This window comes from Monodon monoceros, unplaced genomic scaffold (assembly GCF_005190385.1).
Source record: "Monodon monoceros isolate NGI ecotype Baffin Bay Population unplaced genomic scaffold, NGI_Narwhal_1 Super_Scaffold_5, whole genome shotgun sequence".
Lineage (NCBI taxonomy): Eukaryota > Metazoa > Chordata > Mammalia > Artiodactyla > Monodontidae > Monodon > Monodon monoceros.
In genome coordinates this window covers 91,801,973-91,820,445 of record NW_021703782.1, presented here as the reverse complement: position 1 = coordinate 91,820,445, position 18,473 = coordinate 91,801,973, and the positions used below count along the sequence as shown (strand labels likewise).

The 18,473-nt window shown below is 41.8% G+C and overlaps 1 protein-coding gene across 1 annotated transcript in view; it reads left to right on the top strand.

Moving 5' to 3' along the window:
* Positions 1-12,717, top strand: part of SUSD1 (sushi domain containing 1) — a 127,198-nt gene extending 114,481 nt beyond the window's left edge. The window contains exons 16-17 of the mRNA XM_029202759.1: positions 9,462-9,555; positions 9,880-12,717. Of these exons, the coding sequence (XP_029058592.1) occupies positions 9,462-9,555; position 9,880 (95 nt within the window). The 3' untranslated portion in view covers positions 9,881-12,717. The remainder of the gene's footprint in view (positions 1-9,461; positions 9,556-9,879) is intronic.
* Positions 12,718-18,473: the final 5,756 nt, after the last annotated feature.

The window sequence follows — 18,473 nt, the reverse complement described above, 5'->3', positions numbered from 1 at the left end:
ACAGAATGGGTTGTGTGCTCACCTGGCAGTCTCCTTTTGCCAAAATTTTGGAGCCTGCCATTTCAGAAAGTAATTTGGAGAGAACTAGAATCCAAATAAGTCCTCACATTGTTTCAGTTTCACTCATGCCAAGCAACAGCCCCATTCTTGCCTTTGCCCTCTGATGAATTATGCTACTTACCTTTTGCACATTGCCCCTAAAAGAGCTTTGTGATGACTCTCAGGGAGCCAGCAGTCGGTTTGATGGGAAGTGCAGAGGCCTGGGCTTCTTTGCCCGAGTCCTGCTACTAACCAGCTGAGTGTCTTGGAAATTATATTTAACTTGGCTGGTTCTCTGTTGCCTTCCTCCAAGATCTCTGCGATCCCTTCCAGCCACAAAGTACTATGATTCTGTGCTTTCTTGAGTCACTGAGCAAGGTCATTTGATATACGTGAGATGATGATAAACTCTAACCAGGGAACATCCGTTAGTCATGGGCATGAAAGCTCTGAGTCATTAGTGACTACTCCTCTTTCTCATTTAGCCCACATTTTGCACTTGGGCAGACCTCTCTGATTGTCATTTCTGTGTTCACTCCCTGAGCAGAGGCCTTTGGATGGCTGGCCAAGCCTCTTTCTCATCTCCCATCACAGTGTTCAGGTTTCCCTCTTCACTCGAGCCTACACTACCCCCTGACATGTTCCCGCCACAGTTCTCCAGTATTTCTTTTTCTTCTTTCCAAGGCCTCAGTTGGACACCAATGTACCCTTCTGATTGCATCTCTCATTCTTCTCCATTCAAACCGATGTGGCAGCTCTTCTCTGGATATGGCCCTTGCTTTCTCTCCTTAATGTCTTGCTCATACGATTATGTACTTACTTCCACCTGGATTGCCCTATAACCTTCCTGTAATTTCTGTTTATTACAACCCCTCCTGTTCTTCAAGATTAAAATCAAATGCCATCTCCTCCTTGACACTTTTTAAAATTTCCTCAACAGGGCAGGATCTCTCTCCCTCCCTCTCTTTAGCCATTCTGCCACACTTCTGAGTCACTGGTATACTTGTTTTTTCTTACTAGATTTCATACGCTTGAGAGAGAGCATTTGAAGGCTGGAGCAGTGCCTGGCACACAGTAGGTGCTCAGTCAGAATTTATTGAATTGAGTTGAATGATTACTGGGGAACCAACAGTACAGTCTGGTGAGAAAAGAAGCATAGTGGGTGCAATACTTATCAAATAAGCCAGAGAAGATTAACATCAAGGTATAAGCTTAGTGTGTACATTATCTATGAATATGCTATGTGCATGCATGTATACACATACACACTCACACTCATTTTATTTTATTCTTTTTTAACATCTTTATTGGAGTATAATTGCTTTACAATGTTGTGTTAGTTTCTGCTATATAACAAAGTGAATCAGCTATATGTGTACATATATCCCTATATCCCCTCCCTCTTGTGTCTCCCTCCCACCCTCCCTATCCCACCCCTCTAGGTGGTCACAAAGCACTGAGCTGATCTCCCTGTGCAATGCCGCTGCTTCCCACTAGCTATCTATTTTATACTTGGTAGTGTATATATGTCAATGCTACTCTCTCACTTCGTCCCAGCTTACCCTTCCCCCTCCCCGTGTCCTCAAGTCCATTCTCTATGTCTGCATCTTTATTCCTGTCCTGCACCTAGGTTCTTCAGAACCTTTTTTTTTTTTTTTTAGATTCCATATATATGTGTTAGCATACGGTATTTGTTTTTCTCTTTCTGACTTACTTCACTCTGTATGACAGACTCTAGGTCCATCCACCTCACTACAAATAACTCAATTTCGTTTCTTTTTATGGCTGAGTAATATTCCATTGTATATATGTGCCACATCTTCTTTATCCATTCATCTGTCGATGGACACTTAGGTTGCTTCCATGTCCTGGCTATTGTAAACAGACCTGTAATGAACATTGTGGTACATGACTCTTTTTGAATTATGGTTTTCTCAAGGTATATGCCCAGTAGTGGGATTGCTGGGTCGTATGGTAGTTCTATTTGTAGTTTTTTAAGGAACCTCCATACTGTTCTCCATAGTGGCTGTATCAATTTACATTCCCACCAACAGTGCAAGAGGGTTCCCTTTTCTCCACATCCTCTCCAGCATTTATTATTTGTAGATTTTTTTTTTTTTTTTAGCGGTATGCAGGCCTCTCACTGTTGTGGCCTCTCCCGTTTTGGAGCACAGGCTCTAGACGCGCAGGCTCAGTGGCCATGGCTCACGGACCTAGCTGCTCTGCGGCATGTGGGATCTTCCCGGACTGGGGCACGAACCTGTGTCCCCTGCATCAGCAGGCGGACTCTCAACCACTGCGCCACCAGGGAAGCCTTGTTTGTAGATTTTTTGATGATGGCCATTCTGACTGGTGTGAGGTGATACCTCATTGTAGTTTTGATTTGCATTTCTCTAATGATTAGTGATGTTGAGCATCCTTTCATGTGTTTGTTGGCAAGCTGTATATCTTCTTTGGAGAAATGTCTATTTAGATCTTCTGCCCATTTTTGGATTGGGTTGTTTGTTTTTTTGATATTGAACTGCATGAGCTGCTTGTATATTTTGGAGATTAATCCTTTGTCAGTTGCTTCGTTTGCAAATATTTTCTGCCATTCAGAGGGTTGTCTTTTCGTCTTGTTTATGGTTTCCTTTGCTGTGCAAAAGCCTTTAAGTTTCATTAGGTCCCATTTGTTTATTTTTATTTCCATTTCTCTAGGAAGTGGGTCAAAAAGGATCTTGCTGTGATTTATGTCAAAGAGTGTTCTTCCTGTGTTTTCCTCTAAGAGTTTTATAGTGTCTGGCCTTACATTTAGGTCTTTAACCCATTTTGAGTTTATTTTTGTATATGATGTTAGGAAGTCACACTCATTTTAAACCTTCATAATAGTGGTAGGAAGAATTCTAATATGGCCTCACAAATTCCTGGTCCTTGGGGTACACCCACTTTCTCTCAGTTATTCATTCAAAGGCCATTCTAGTTGTTGCTGTGAAAGGATTTGAAGATGTAATTAAAGTCCCAAATAGGGAGATTATCTGGATGGACCTGACCTAATCACATTAGCCCTTTAAATCTGTGTCTAGAAGTCAAAGACAGGGGAAGTTGGAGATTCCAAGGGAGAGATGGATTTGACATAAGGGTTTCTCCTGCTGGCTTTGAAGATGGAGGGGACCACGTGGCAGGGATGCGGGCAGCCTGTAGGAGCTGAGTGGCCCCTGGCTGACAGCCAGTAAGAATATGAGGACCTCAGTCCTACAACTGCAAGGAACTGAATTTAGCCCACAACCTGCATGAGCTTGGAAGCAGATTCTTCCCCACAGCCTCCAGAGGGAAATGCAGCCCTCTCAACATCTTTATTTCAGCCTTGTAAGACCCTGAGCTGAGGACCCAGTCACAGTGTGCCTGAACTTCTGACCCATGGAACTATGAGCTAATAAATGGCTGCTACTACTAAGTTTATGGTAATTTGTTAAGCTGCAATAGAGAATGAATTCAATAATGTTGTTGACTCATCAGGCTTTACTTATCTCTAAATTCGTTTTCTACTTTGATCTCCTTTGCCATCTCCTACTCCACAGGGGATTCAAGCAAGGGAACCCTAGAATAGCAGAGAGAAATTTAACACACTAAAGAGAAGTCACAGTGCTAATTATTTGTGCCTTTTGGAGAACAGAATTGTTGCTTTCAGAAATTGACCCTGCTGGTGTAAATTCATGAAAAAATGTCCACAGCCATAGGAAGTCCTCAAGCTGTCACGAAGTCTGAGAGTAGGAATAGGGCCTTTCTAACTGGCTCTTCAACACCTGTGATATTTCCATTAGTGAAAAGGTTCAAGATAAGCCCAGGGAATCCCTATCACTCTTCCTGAGCACTATACCTCTTCCGGGAGCCACCCTACAGAGACTGGTGGAGTTTAAGCCTCATGGATTTACTCGCTTTAAGAATGAATCACTGGGGTGGGATAGGGAGGGTGGGAGGGAGGGAGACGCAAGAGGGAAGAGATATGGGAACATATGTATATGTATAACTGATTCACTTTCTAATAAAGCAGAAACTAACACACCATTGTAAAGCAATTATACCCCAATAAAGATGTTAAAAAAAAAAAAGATGAATCACTGAGAATCTGGGATATAACACATGGCTCACTCACTTGGGTTTCTAAAAGGATATTCTACAAGTGATTGAGAAGAAAAATAAGTATGGTTTCATGGCATGTGACCATGGAAGGGAAGGTAACCAGAGGATGGCAAAACTCTGAAAAATGTAATTCACATTGGCCAGTTATACATTTTCTCAGTAAGGAATTAATGTGGGAAGTCCCTAAAGAAGCATGTGGTTATACCATGATTGGATTGACTCATGTTCACAGAGTACATATATAATGTAGAAAAAAAGACATATAACCAGGAACTGTTCTACCAGCAAGAATTGTGCCTGGAGCTACAACCCAAGTCATGTTATACAGAATGAATAAAGATGATTTCCCAGTACATACCTCGAGAGTAAGGAATAGTTGGGCTTCCTGCTAAGGGTGAAAGATGTCCTCTTTGATATTTGAAAACTAGAGAAGAGCTAACTGCTCTCCATACATTAAAGTCTTCTGCCATGGATGAAGCACTAAATTCTAGCAGGCTCATACAATTTGCAAATGAGATGGATAAACCACTGCAAGTGATCTTTGAGGAATCTTGACGAAGAAGTGAAAAGTGGGAAGACAGAGGATGAGCAAAGGGCATGGAACTTTGTGAAAGGGAGGTAGATTTTGCAAAGTGTGCATGATGATAACTTGAAGTCAAGGCCAGGCACGGTCTTTAAGAGATGGCTCTGTGTCCACCTGGGAGAAGAAGCCGTAGTTCCCAGCAGTCAGTATGGGAGCTATGAGCAGATTGGATGAAACTGCTCTTCTTTCTTCTGGCACAGAGTCACTAAATGGTCAGGGAACTGTGGCAAGCACAATGGATTTTGACTTCAGCCAATACTTAACAATGCCCGGTGGACAGTGTGGGGAAATGAGGGCTGGGTGTGAGCTTAGAAATGACAGGATGACTACGCAAATGTTGCTTATTAATGAGTTGATGTCAAATCCAGGCAGGCACAGAACATGGGTCAGTGTCCACAGTCATCTTCAGCTTACCATCATCATGAATCCATGACTCAAAATCTATAGAGGAAAAAATAATCTGTAGAGGATGAAACTGTACAGGACAAAATATAGAGATGATGTAGATGATCAACATTGGGAGGAATACTGGGTAGACTGCATGAAACGAACAGTGGAGGAAAGCACCAGATTCTTTCCACCATCTCCAATACTGTAGTTTCTCTTAAAAACAAAAACAAAAAAACCCTAGGGAATTTAGTACACAAAAATGGCTTCAGTGTTTTAATTTGCATTTTTACTTGTAAGAGAGAACGTTGATCAAAGGTTTATCAATCATCTGTAATCATGTTTTATACATGATTTACCTTTTGATAGAATTTGTTTATCTTGCTATTGAGGTACTTGCCTTTTTCCTTATTAATTTGTAACACTCTATACATTAACTCCTTGCTTATTAATTATTCTCATTATTTTACCCAGTTTTCCATTTTCCCTTTAAGCTTACTTAAAGTCATTTTTGGTATACAGAAGTGTATGCTTTTTAATGTGGTCAAATCTCTCATTCTCTTATTTTAAGGTTCCTGCATTAATAAATATGCTTAGAAAATTCTTGCCTGCTTTAATGTTAGATAAGTATTCACTTACATTTTGTTCCAATTCTTTAAAATTTCAGTTTAAGTCTTTAATCCATCTAGATTTTGTGTTGGTATAGAGCATAAACTCTAGTGATCAAAATTACTTTATTCTAAATGGTTAGCTTATTTTCTCAATGCTAGTTATGAATAATGTATCATTTCCCCAATGATTTGAAATAGTAACAAAAAAACAACAATAATAATTAATAATAGCTAAGATTTGCCAATTACTGTGTACCAGGCACAGTTCTAACATGTCATAGCATTTATTTATCACAATAACCTCATAAGGTGGGTATTATGGTTATGATTCCCATGTTATTAAATCATCCCTCTGTGGGGAAAGTGAGGTGCAGAATGGCTGAATAACTTGCCCAAAGTCACACAAGTGGGGAGTGGTGGTGTACAAATATAGACTTGGCCAACCTGACTCCAGGATTCAAGCTTTGAAATTCTTTTATATACTTGGGGTTGTTTCTGGGCTTTCTATTTTGTTCCAGTGTATTCATTCCTATGCTGATACTGTGCTGTTTTAATATCTAGTAATTCAAGTCACTCCTTTAATTTTTTTTCTTTATTAATTTCTAATTTAACCAGAACTCCTCCTCCCGTTTTATAATATGGCTTCTTAAAAATGTCAAGGCTTTTTTCTTCTGAATACCAAAAGTAGCCAAATAATACATGCCATGTTTTTCTAGAAAGTCTCTCTGTTTTTTTTTTAAAGAATCAATTTTATTTATTTTTGGTTGCGTTGGGTCTTCGTTGCTGCACACGGGCTTTCTGTAGTTGTGGCGAGTGGGGGCTACTCTTTGTTGCAGCACGCAGGCTTCTCACTGCGGTGGCTTCTCTTGTTGTGGAGCACGGGCTCTAGGCGCGCGGGCTTCAGTAGTTGTTGCACACAAGCTCAGTAGTTGTGGCTCACGGGCTTAGTTGCTTCGTGGCATGTGGGATCTTCCCGGACCAGGGATCGAACCCGTGTCCCTTGCATTGGCAGGCGGATTCTTAACCACTGAGCCACCAGGGAAGTCCCTCTAGAAAGTCTCTTGACAACATTTTCTGAGGTAATGATTTGCCAGGCTCTTTAGCAAGAGATACGTTCCATGGCTGCTTTTGCTGGTGCCAGCTCTCCTGTAGAGTCTCCAGTAGAATCAAATTGCTCTCAACCTGGTTGTAGAGATCTGAGCAGTGCCAATCAGTAGAACTCTCTGCAGTGATGGAAAGATTTTAAAGCTGTGTTGTCCAGTATGGTAGCCACTCACCACTTGTGGCTACTGGGCACTTGAAATATGCACTTAAAATAGTATGACTGAGAAACTGAATTTTAAATCTAATTTAATTTAAATTAATTTAGATTTAGATAGCCACATTGTGGCTAGCGGCTACTGTATTAGACAGCACAGAGTTGATGATGAAAAAGTTAAGTAGCTTGAACTGTTCTCAAATGTGCTACATTTACTGCCAGGGAAATAAGTCATCTATATTTTGAGGGTCTCAAGTCCAGGGGCTATTTTTCCTCTTAAGCCCCTCTGCCCTTATGGTAACAGATGTTTGCTTTTGCTGTTTTCAGCTCTTCAATGGCAGTGTTGGATTACCCAGGGGGAGCACTAAGCATATGCCTGGTGCATTGGTAAAAGGAGGGTACAGACAAATGAAATACAGTTGGCCCTCCATATCCGCGGGTTCCACATTCATGGATTCAACCAACCGTGGATTGAAAATATTCAGAAAAAATAATTCCAAAAAGTTCCAAAAAGCAAAATTTGAATTTGTTGCACACTGGCAACTATTTACCTAGCATTTATTGAATATGTTGTATTTACAGCTATATACATAGCATTTATGTTGTATTAGGTATTATAAATAATCTAGAGATGATTTAAAGTATACAGTAGGTTATAAGCAAATACTACACCTTTTTATATCAGGGACTCGAGCATCTGAGGATTTTGGTATCCAAGGGGGGCCCTGGAACCAGTCCCCCATGGATACTGAGGGATGACTGTAATTTGATATTCCAACGATGACAACTGCAACAAATCATCTGGAAAATTTTGGAATTGATTGCACTCCCTTAAACTTATTCCATGACTTGGTGGTATTTTTATTTTTAATTCTATACATGCAAAGTCAGCCCCCCAAGATCTTCTCAATGTCTGGTGGCACCATTGTACAGATTTTTGTTCTTCCAAAGAGGAATTTGAGCAACCACAGCCCGAGGCCCCGTAATCGTCAGCCTGTGGAGGAAAGATCTGGGCCAGCACCCCTGACTGCTGGGGGAGAACATGACCCACGCTGCTGCAGAGAGAGCTGGGTTCAGATCTGCACTGGGAAAGCATGGTGCTGTGGTCAAAAGCAGACTCTGAAGCCAGGCAGCTTGGGTTTGCATCCTGGCTCTGTCATTTACTAGCTGGGTGACCTTGGGCAAGTTTCTTAACCACTCCATGTCTGGATTCATCATCTATAAAATGCGAATAATAATAGTACCCAGTGTAATAATACCTGGTGCTATTATTGTGGCACCCAGTGGGTGGTTAGGAGAGGTTTTAGAACAGTATCTGGCACATAGTAAGTGCTAAGTAAGTGTTTGCAAGTTAAAATGAGATCTTTAGTTTAGAACATGATGCCCTGACTTAGTCACTTGGCCCAAATGTACAGCTCAAATGTGCGCGTTTTTCAGTTAACAGCCAGGGATCTCCCTGGAGTTGACATGCGATGCACCTCTGAATAGAACATACGAATGTCTTTCAAAGAGCTTTTACATCAGTTTTCTTATTTTATCTTCACGGCAACCTGCTGAACTGAGCAGGGAGGTACTACCCTTGCTTCCTGTAGGGGAAATGACAGATGACGCTACCCAACAGAGAGGATTTGTTTGTTATGTTTGTTTTTCTTTTAAAGATTTATTTATTTTATTAATATTTTTATTTTTATTTTTTTGGCTGCATCGGGTCTTAGTTGCAGCACGCGGGATCTTTGTTGAGGCGTGAGGGATCTTTCGTCGTGGCATGCGGGCTCTTCATTGTGGTGCTCGGGCTTCTCTCTATTTGTGGCAGCGGGTTTTCTCTTCTCTAGTTGTGGCGCGCAGGCTCCAGAGCACATGGGCTCTGTAGTTTGCGGCATGCAGGCTCTAGTGGAGGCGAGCAACCTTAGTAGTTGTGGCGCGCGGACTTAGTTGCCCCGCAGCATGTGGGGTCTTAGTTCCCCGACCAGGGATCAAACCCGCGTCCCCCAGTGGCAGATTCTTTACCACTGGAGCACCAGGGAAGTCCCTGTTTGCTATATTTGATCACTGGAGCTACCATTTTTGGAGCGAAAGTCCAAATGACGTCAGAATGACATCTTCCTCGACGCAAAGGAAAACTGCCGGTAAAAATCGATCAAGTGTAATTGACTTGAGAGAAGACCAGCACACACAACACAGGATGCTGTACGTGTGTGCCCAACAAATCAACTTTTATCCCTTGTAACTTGAATGTGGCCCAGTTTTACGCTTCCTTTTCAAAAATGTCGTGGAACGGTTTTTCCTGATGCCCTGGTCTCAGGGCCAACTGAGGGGGCACAGAGGAACTCTGGGCATTCTTGGGATGGTTTGTTAAATGGGGCCAACCTCTGGTTAAAAGAGAGCGAGGTCAGGTGGGTGTGCACCTCTGTGGAGGGCCATGATTCTGTGCTCTGTGGGTTCAGCGTGTGGTTTTGTCCCGCAGATTCATCGCTCACGCTGCTGCAGATGGTAGGCGTCGGGCTAGGCTCCCTGGCTGTTGTGATTGTCCTCGCATTCCTCTCCTTCTCAGCAGTGTGGTATGTGCGACTGTCACTTTTGAGGAATGAGTGGAATGGAGGGAGGGTGGGGCTGGAGTCAGGAAGAACAGCTGGGATCGAGGAGGGTCAGAGGGGGAGTGCGGGAGGTTGTCCCAGGCTCAGCAGGTGAAAGGCACGGGTAACTCTGCACCTCAGGAGGGAGGGGCATGCCCTCCAGTCCCAGGAAGAGAGCAGGGTCAGTGACGGTGCCCTGACCACTCACAGGGTGGTGGCTCATCTCCTGTACCGCTCCCCATGCACACAGGGGTGCACCGCAGGAGAACCTAAGTGTCAGTGAACTCTCTTTTCCTCCGCCATGTCTAGATTGCCAATGCTGCGTGAAGAGGATGCGCTGCTGCTGGGGCAGATGTTCTGACAGCTTCTCAGGTGTCTGCACAGAGGCCCTGTGTGTGCGTGGGCCTGCAATCCTATTCCTGGATTCAAGACGGTGACTATCTCTTTGGAATCCCCCAAAAGGAGGACACTCGGGAATTGTTGATGTCTTCCCTGCTACACGACCAGTTCTGTGTCTCTGAACTTGAGAACCTTGACGTACAATGTAATATTGACCACAGGCTACAGGCCTGTGTTCTCCCCTGAGTGATGCCTGAGAGTCAGCTCCTCTAGGCACTGAATGCAAGAGACTGTCTACCTCTTCCTTTATAGCATCTCTGTCATTAATTCAGAATCCATTCTTTTACAATAAGTAATGAGATAGACTGAAGTGTGGGCTAGAATTTGACTTTATGAAGGAGGTCATTGCAAAGGCTAGAGATCATTGACATAGACAAATACGGTAAACACTTTAGAAGCCCTTTTCCGACAATTGGTTGACACACTAATGAGAAAGTATGCTAGCCTGGCCACTCCAGTAAGTTCCCTGCAAAATCTGTTAGGCAGTGTTGCTTTGATACAGTTCCTTTTGTCTTATATGTATTCAAAAGCCATAAGCCTTCATTCCAGTAAAAATATTCTGTTAAGTTAGACAGTTCTCTTCCACATGAATGTTTAGAACAGCCTTGGCAAAATTTTTTTCACTGAACATTTCCTAAAAATGCTCCGTGCCTCCTTTTAGACTTGGGGGTGGGGTGGTAACAATGGGTTGCAACATTATGAAGCCCACGGCCGAGTCCTGTGTTTATAGGGGAGGGGAACAATGCGGGTGACACGATCGTCCCTTTTATCTACAACGTCAGTAGCTATGAGTGTTACTTTATCATGAACCATGTCCCGGAACTACTGTCAATATGCTGAATTTACAGATGGAGTGGATTCGATTTGACTTTTAAAGCCCGAATCAGTGTTCTTGAACTTTCCTCCCTAACCAACAATGTAACTCCAAGGCTCAGCAAGGAACGAAGGGAGAAGAAGGATGGAGGCTTGTGGCTTCTCTAAGTGATGGTGGTATCCTCCTATGCCTTCTCCCTCCCTCTCCAGGCCTAGAGACTAGAAAGCATGGGGAGGGGTGGGGGGGACAGTGATATTGCCCAACTCGGGGTGAAGCATATATGAATGTGGTCCTAGTATTGGGCGACACCACAGTCCTGAGGAAAAGGGGCAGTCTTTCCCACATGGTGGGCTGGTGTGTTCTCCACCGGCTCACTGGGCACCAGTGAGGGACACATCTGAGCAGCCTGGGCTTGTAGGCAGATGAGGAGACATGAGCAATGATAGGAACAGGTGGCAACTCTCTATGAAGCTGCTTCCCCAGGGGGATCTGACCCAAAGCATATCCTCTCAACTGGGAAGAGTCAGAGAGAGGGAAGTGATACCCTGATGCTTGAGTTTTCAAGGCCAGCTGTCAGCCCTGGCCCCAGCCAGTACTGGGCAGTATTAGGAATAATTGTCGTTTGTCCTCTGAGGTGTCGTCTCAGACTACAACTTAGGATCAACATGTAGAACACTTCCTGCTCTCATTCAGGTGAACTGTAGAGTAGAACTCTCAATAGACTAATACAAATAGCTTCCGACTTTTATTTTTTATGTGCAACAATTCAAACTCATACAGTTTTCACAGCTCTTGAATTAAATTTGGAATCTTTACAAATTATTTGGTTAGTATTAGGTAGGGTCTCTGATGAGTAAGGATTTTCCTCCAAGCCTCCTCTAACCAAAGAGAGAATCTGAGTTTCTCTCCCTTATTATTATTTTTTACCAGCTCTGTAAAAACCATATGTTTCTGTAGTCCCCTAATTTCAAGTTCTAGAATTAACTGCTAAAGAAGCTACCTTTGTTCACATGGGAACTTAGCATAATTGTCATCGAAAGGAAGAAGTCCTATTTGCTTGGTGTCAAAAGTTTCTCGTTAAGAAAACTGACTAAATATGAAGTAAAATGTACTTCTGGGTACAGTGCAGAAATGTAAAAGCAGTTCATGAAAGAATACTGAAATAACAAAAACATAGATTTTGTCCCTTCCTCTAAATGTTCCAAAGGATAGCACAGAGTTGCTCAGTGTTAATACTTAACAGAAGTAGGTGCTGAGCATTTGCAAGAAGGATGCGCCATTTTCCTGCAGTTCTTTTCTGATCATTTTCTCATGCAAATGAAGGCAGCCTTAAGTTCTCTGAATTCGCCTGGTAGCTTAACCACAATACCGTCCCTTTTTTTCCCAAGTGGATTCCTGGTTAAGGCGGGGAGAGCATCTCAGGAGACCAATAGTGGATCTTCCTAGAAGCATGCAGGGTCCTTCTGTTGAAGGACTGATCAGGTAGCATTCAGAGTTGGGTTATGAGTGCCACTAAATAAAGCTGGATCCTCAGATGGTGATGGAAGAAGGATCTTTTCCTTATTAACTGTCTTGGGGACAGTGTGTAGAGGTGAGTGCCAAGATCCAGTCTTGAGCTCCCTTCTAGACTAGGAATCAAAACAGAGGGTTGCCCAGATATGGAGCAGATTGTTCCCTGGCTGAATTTTTTTTTTTTTTTTTGGTGCCCATAGTTTTTATTTATCTCCACCATAGTTTTTGTTTATACATGTTCTTTCATTCCATCCTCATAGCAGTTCTGTGTGGTGGGAAGGTTAGGAGTTATCATTTTCCCATTTTAGAGTGGAGAGATGGGTTCAGACAGAGACGTAACTTCAATTGTGGGGCCAGATATTCTGCCTGCAAGTACAGTTCTCATTCCTGGGACCTGACAGGACATTTGGGTTCCTGGGAGAGCTAGGCCTTTGTATTTCTGAACTATATATATATATATATATGTGTGTGCATTGCTTTTACTATTATAGCACCTGTGTCTTTTTATACTTATCTTTTCACTGTGATATACCTTCTCCCATCACTTCTAGAAGGAGCCAGCCACAAGCAACCAAAATAGATGGAGGTTAACTAGGGGAAATAGGTAATAGTCCATCCATGACCCCAGACCTAAAATTGCAGCTGGGCCCTTAAGATTAAGACCACAGCAAAAGTCATTACCTTGAAATTCCATAGTGGATTGGAATAAAGTTAATATTTAAATTGATTTTAAAGGAGGTAAAGAATTCTCAAGGCTCCCTTTTTTGGCTAATCTCATATTCCGATTTCCTAACCCTTTAATTTTTCCATTCCCTTCATCAGAGAGAAAACCAGTGGGTAGTAGACGTCAATCAAATGGTGTTTTAAGGACCGTTTGCCTCCCACAGCCATCGTTGGTTAAACTCAAGTGCCTGATTTTGGAGAGGAAAGGGCGTGTGGATTTTTCTGTGTCCGTTTGTGGGCAGGTGATGCAGTGAGGCAGGTCAGTTTAAAAAAGTGTACGTCCATTGTTTCAGAAAGAGAGAGAATGAATGAATCATTCTGGACGTGTGTGTGTATCCATATCCATACTTTTTTGGGATAACTCAAGGTTACCAAAATGGGGTCAAACTAGGCATGTGGTTTGTAACATGCATTGGACACATTTTTCATGTCAATCATGATGGCATTAAAAGTTGGTACCATAATTTATTTAACTAATACACTGTTGAGTATTGTGCATTTAGAGTATTTCCAGATGTTTACTATTCTTATATATGTCTGTATAATTGCATGCAGTTATCACTTACGCTAAATTCCTAGACTTGAAGTTGTTGGAATGAAAACGATATACATTGTAGATTTACTGCATATTGTCAGAGGAATCTCAGAAAGTTTATACCAGTTTATGCTCTCACCAGCAGGAAGCCTCAACATACCTGGGCATCGTTGATATTCTTAATCTTGATTAATCTGGTAGGTGAAAAATGACCTTTCAATGTTTAGTTTGCATTTCTCTGACTAATTTGCATGTTGACTGGTCATTTGTAATTCTGTTGTGGTGATATGCCTTTTTTCTCAGTAGTTGGCTTGTCTTATATTGATTTGAAAAAGTTCTTTGTATTATAGTAATTTTCGCTTTTAGCTGTCACACGTGTTGTAAACAAATTTTCTACTTTATTATTTCCCTTTTGACCTGTTTGTGTCATGCACTGCCGCACAAAAACTTTAAATTTGTGTAGTCAAATGTATCAGTCTTTTTCCGTATGTATTTTGCCTTTGGTACCATGCTTAGAAGGACTTTCCAATCTCAAGGTAATAACTATAATTCAGCAGTTAAAAAACCATTTAAATCTTTAATCCATCTGAAACATTTTAGTATAAGGAATGAGGTCGGGAGGGGTCTTTTTTTATTTTTGCTAAATGGTTTAGCCAGTTGTTCTATGAATATTCCTTGACTGTTATTTTTTTCCCCTCGTGATTTGACTCGTATACTGAATCATATACTAGAGTCTATTTCTGAACTTTCTCTTTTGTTCTGCTGATTTATTTCTGTGCCAGTACCACCTGCTATAAGTTTAAAATAGGGTTTTTTTTTTAGTACCAACTAAAAGTAAGTTACCACCCTTTTTCTGTTAATTCTCAGAGTATTCTCAGGTTTTATTATATATTTATTCATGTATACATATTTATTATACGTAAACTAAAGAATTATTTGGTCAAGTTCCCCCCAAAATCTTCATATTTTTCTTGGGGATGTATTAAATAAAGAGTGCTCTTATCCCAGAACACAGTATGTGTCTCCATTTAATGTTTGTGTGTGTTCCTGTCTAGCGTGTTCTGATTTTCAACTTACAAGGTTATTCATTCTTATTTTTGGTTGTGTGTGTGTCTAGATATTTTACATCTCGTTATCCTGAACTCTTATGTCACTACCTCTGATCCTGCCCCTGAAAGTGCATCCCACAGCCCCTTACTGCTGGCATTGTTAGAGTTCTCTGGCCCTGGCAATCTGCCTTTTTTGGGAAGAGTCACATCAAGATGGCTCCTCTAGCTCAGTTACTTTCCTGGGTATCTACTTGACTCACGGAAACTCACAGACCCTTGCCATGCAAATGAGGGATTGCCCCACCATCACAGATCACTCCAGCCACAGACTTTAGTTTTCTTACCCATTAGACCCTTTGGCCTCCATCAGTGGAAGTGTAGCTTCTACTACATTCCAATGTGGTTCCCACTTTTTTGTCCTGATGCTGGCCTGACAGCCTCAGCCTCTTGACCCCTGGGTTTCTTATCCTTGGAGTCAGGTACCAGGCCTCTGTGTCCTCTGAAGTTTTAGGGGACACAAAGTCTCTGAGTGGACGTCCCCTTGAAGCTCCTCTTTCCTGACGTGCACTGAGGAAGGTCCCCTTACCTCCTACCGTCATGGTGGGGGATAGAAAATGCAGAGAATGCCAACAGCTTTCCCTAAAGAACTACTTTCTTTTGGCCTTTTCAATTTTAAACCCCTTTATATCTTGGGTATTGGGCTAAGGATCACAAGACCATTTGGAAATCCTTATTTTAGAATATGGGAGTGTTTGCAACCTATTATTTTCAATTTTTTGGAGCTTTAGTTGAAACAAAAAGGGTCCAATTTGAGGCCAAATGATAGGAAAATACAGTTCACAGAAAAAGAAATGCAAATGGCTCCCAAACATAAGAAAATATGCTCAACCTTACTTTTAAGAAAAGTGCAAGTTAGTGAGGTATCATTTCTCACCCGTCAATGAGAAAGCCAGAGATTTAACAACACAGTCTCTTTTGAGGCTGTGGGGAAATAGGAACTCAAACGTTGTTAGTGAGAGTACAAAACAGTACAACCTTTATGGAAGGAAATCTGGCAATATTTACATTGCCTTTGTCTTTAACCCAGCAATCCACCTCTGGGACCTATCCTATGGATTCACCTGCACATGTTCCAAATGACACATGAACAGGGTTATTCATTATGACGTGGCTTATGATAACAAAAGCTTAGAAACACCCCAAATGCCTCTCAGGAGGAAAGTAGTTACATGAACTATGATACTTCTATGTACACAATGGTACCCTGAGTTGTAAGAAAGGAATGAGGAAGGACTCTATGCATTGAAATGGGGAGATCTTCAAGCTGTATTGTTTTAATGAGGAAAACAAGATGGAGAATAGTGTATATCATACGCTATCTTTTATGTAAGAAAGAGAGGGAATGAGAATATTTATTCAATTTTAAATAAAGAAACACAGGAATGATAGCAATGAGTTGATGTAACTGGTTACAAATGGAGCAAGGAAGAATGGGGTGGAGGTGGACAGGGTGAGAGTGAGCCTTTTAAGTGTTTATCTTCTCATTTTGTTTTGTTTTTAAACATGTAATTATATTACTATTCAAAAACATAAAAATAAAATTTCATAAGGAAAAGAAAGTGTTCCATTTAATATCCTATTACACATGTGTCAAATAAAAATATTATGGGTACTGCTTAGTTTCCTTCTAAACCCAAGACACTTAGATTTGGATAAGTTTGGTTTAATTTTCCATCACAAAATTGGTGGGGCATCCAGTGCTGTCTTTTAAGATTTCTGAAAATTCCATGAGGGGGTAAAGGGGGATGTATTATAGTCCCATGATCAACTCTAGGGCCTACTTTCTGCTTCCTATGAATTAATTTAGCAGATGGATCATCTCACCCTCCTACGTGGGGTCCCTGTTCCCGCCTGCATCGACTCACCTGTGGAACTCAGCTCCTTTTCATGATTTCCACCCAAAGTTTCACTAAGGACTTGGGGCATTTAGATAACGTGAATGGAGAGTGTATTCGTTTCCTACTGATACTGTAACAAGTTACCACACACTTGGTAGCTTTCAACCACACAAATTTATCATTTCACAGTTCTGGAAGTCGGAAGTCTGCCGTGAGTCTCACTGGGCTAAAGTCAAAGTGTTGGCTGAGCTGTGTTCCTTCTGGAAGCTCGAGGGAGAATCCATTTGTTTGCTGTTTCTAGCTTTTAGAGGCCGCCTATATTCCTTGACTGTGGCCTTTCCTCCATCTTCAAAGCCAACAGTGTGGCATCTTTGAATCTCTCTCTGACTCTGACTCTCCTGTCCACCCCTGCCCCCGCTTCATTTATAGGAGATTACAGTGGGCCTCCCTGGAGAATCCAGGATAATCTCCCATCTCAAGATCCTTAACTATCACATCTACAAAGTTCCTTTTACCATGGAAGATAACTTATCCACAGGCTCTGGGATTAATACGTGGACATTTTTGGTGGCTATTTTTCTGCCTATAACGAGAGAGTGTTATATTTTAGATATGCAAATAATTAAAAGTGGATGTTAGTTATCTTTGTTCTTCGAAGTTTCCTTCCTTTCCCACCCCTTCCCATCTTCATTCTTTATCAAATCCCCTAAATTCCTGAAATGCAGAACAACTCATCTATGTCTTTCTTTTTTTTAACCGAAGTAATTTACCAAAGTAATTTTTTAAACAAGAGTAGTTTCCTCCTTAAAAATTCTGTTGCCAGCTGTTAACTTAAACTTTATATTTTTGAAAAACTTCTGAAAATTTCCCAAAGTTTCTGAATGTTGAATGTATTCTTCCTTGTTTCACAGTGCTGATTCAGATTTCTTACAATTTTTTTGTGAATCTTTGGTAATGTGATTTTGGGGGACAGCTAGAAACTAGAAGATGAAATATTTGAGAGAGAATTATAGCAAAGGCTATATATGCTTTTTTATTTTTTTATTGCTGTGTAACAACTTACCACAAACGTAATGGCTTAAACTAGTACACATTTATTATCCTCCAGTTTTTATGGGTCAGGAATCCAGGTTTGGTTTAGTTGGTTTCTCTGCTCAGGGTATCACAAGTCTGCAAGGAAGGTGTTGGCTAGGTTGCATCTTCATCAAGAAGCTCGACTGGGGAAGATTCCCCTTCCATGCTTATTCATATTGTTGACAGAATCCATTTCCTTGTGGTCGTATGGCTGAAGGTCCCAACTTTTTGCTGGCTGTCAGCTGGAAGCTGTCCTCAGGTCCTAGATGCCAGTCATAGCTCCTAGAGGGCCATTTGTAGTTGTTTGCCAGGTGGGCTTCCTACACAGACGGCCCAACTCATCAAGTCAGCAAGGACAATCTCTGAATACAGGGAGGGCCCAGTTCCTCTTTTTTTTAATTTTTTTTGCCGTACGCAGGCCTCTCACCTCTGTGGCCTCTCCCGTTGCAGAGCACAGACTCCGGACGCGCAGGCTTAGTGGCCATGGCTCACGGGCCCAGCCGCTCCGCGGCATGTGGGATCTTCCCGGACCGGGGCACGAACCCGTGTCCCCTGCATTGGCAGGCAGACTCTCAACCACTGCACCACCAGGGAAGCCCCCAGTTCCTCTCTTAAAGGGCTTTCATCTGACTAAGTCAGGCCCACCCAGGATAATCTACCTTTAACTAACCAAAATTAAACTAATTTGGAACCTTACTTACATCTGCAAAAGCCCTTCACTTTTTCCATATTCTGTTGGTTAGAACTAAGTCACACTCAAGGGGAAAAAATTATACAGGATGTGGACACCAAGTGGCAGAGGTTATGAGGGTCATCTCATAGAATTTTGCCTACGGTAAGTTACTAAAGAAAAAAATCAATTATGGACTTTAAATTCTACCACAATTTTTCCTAGGTTC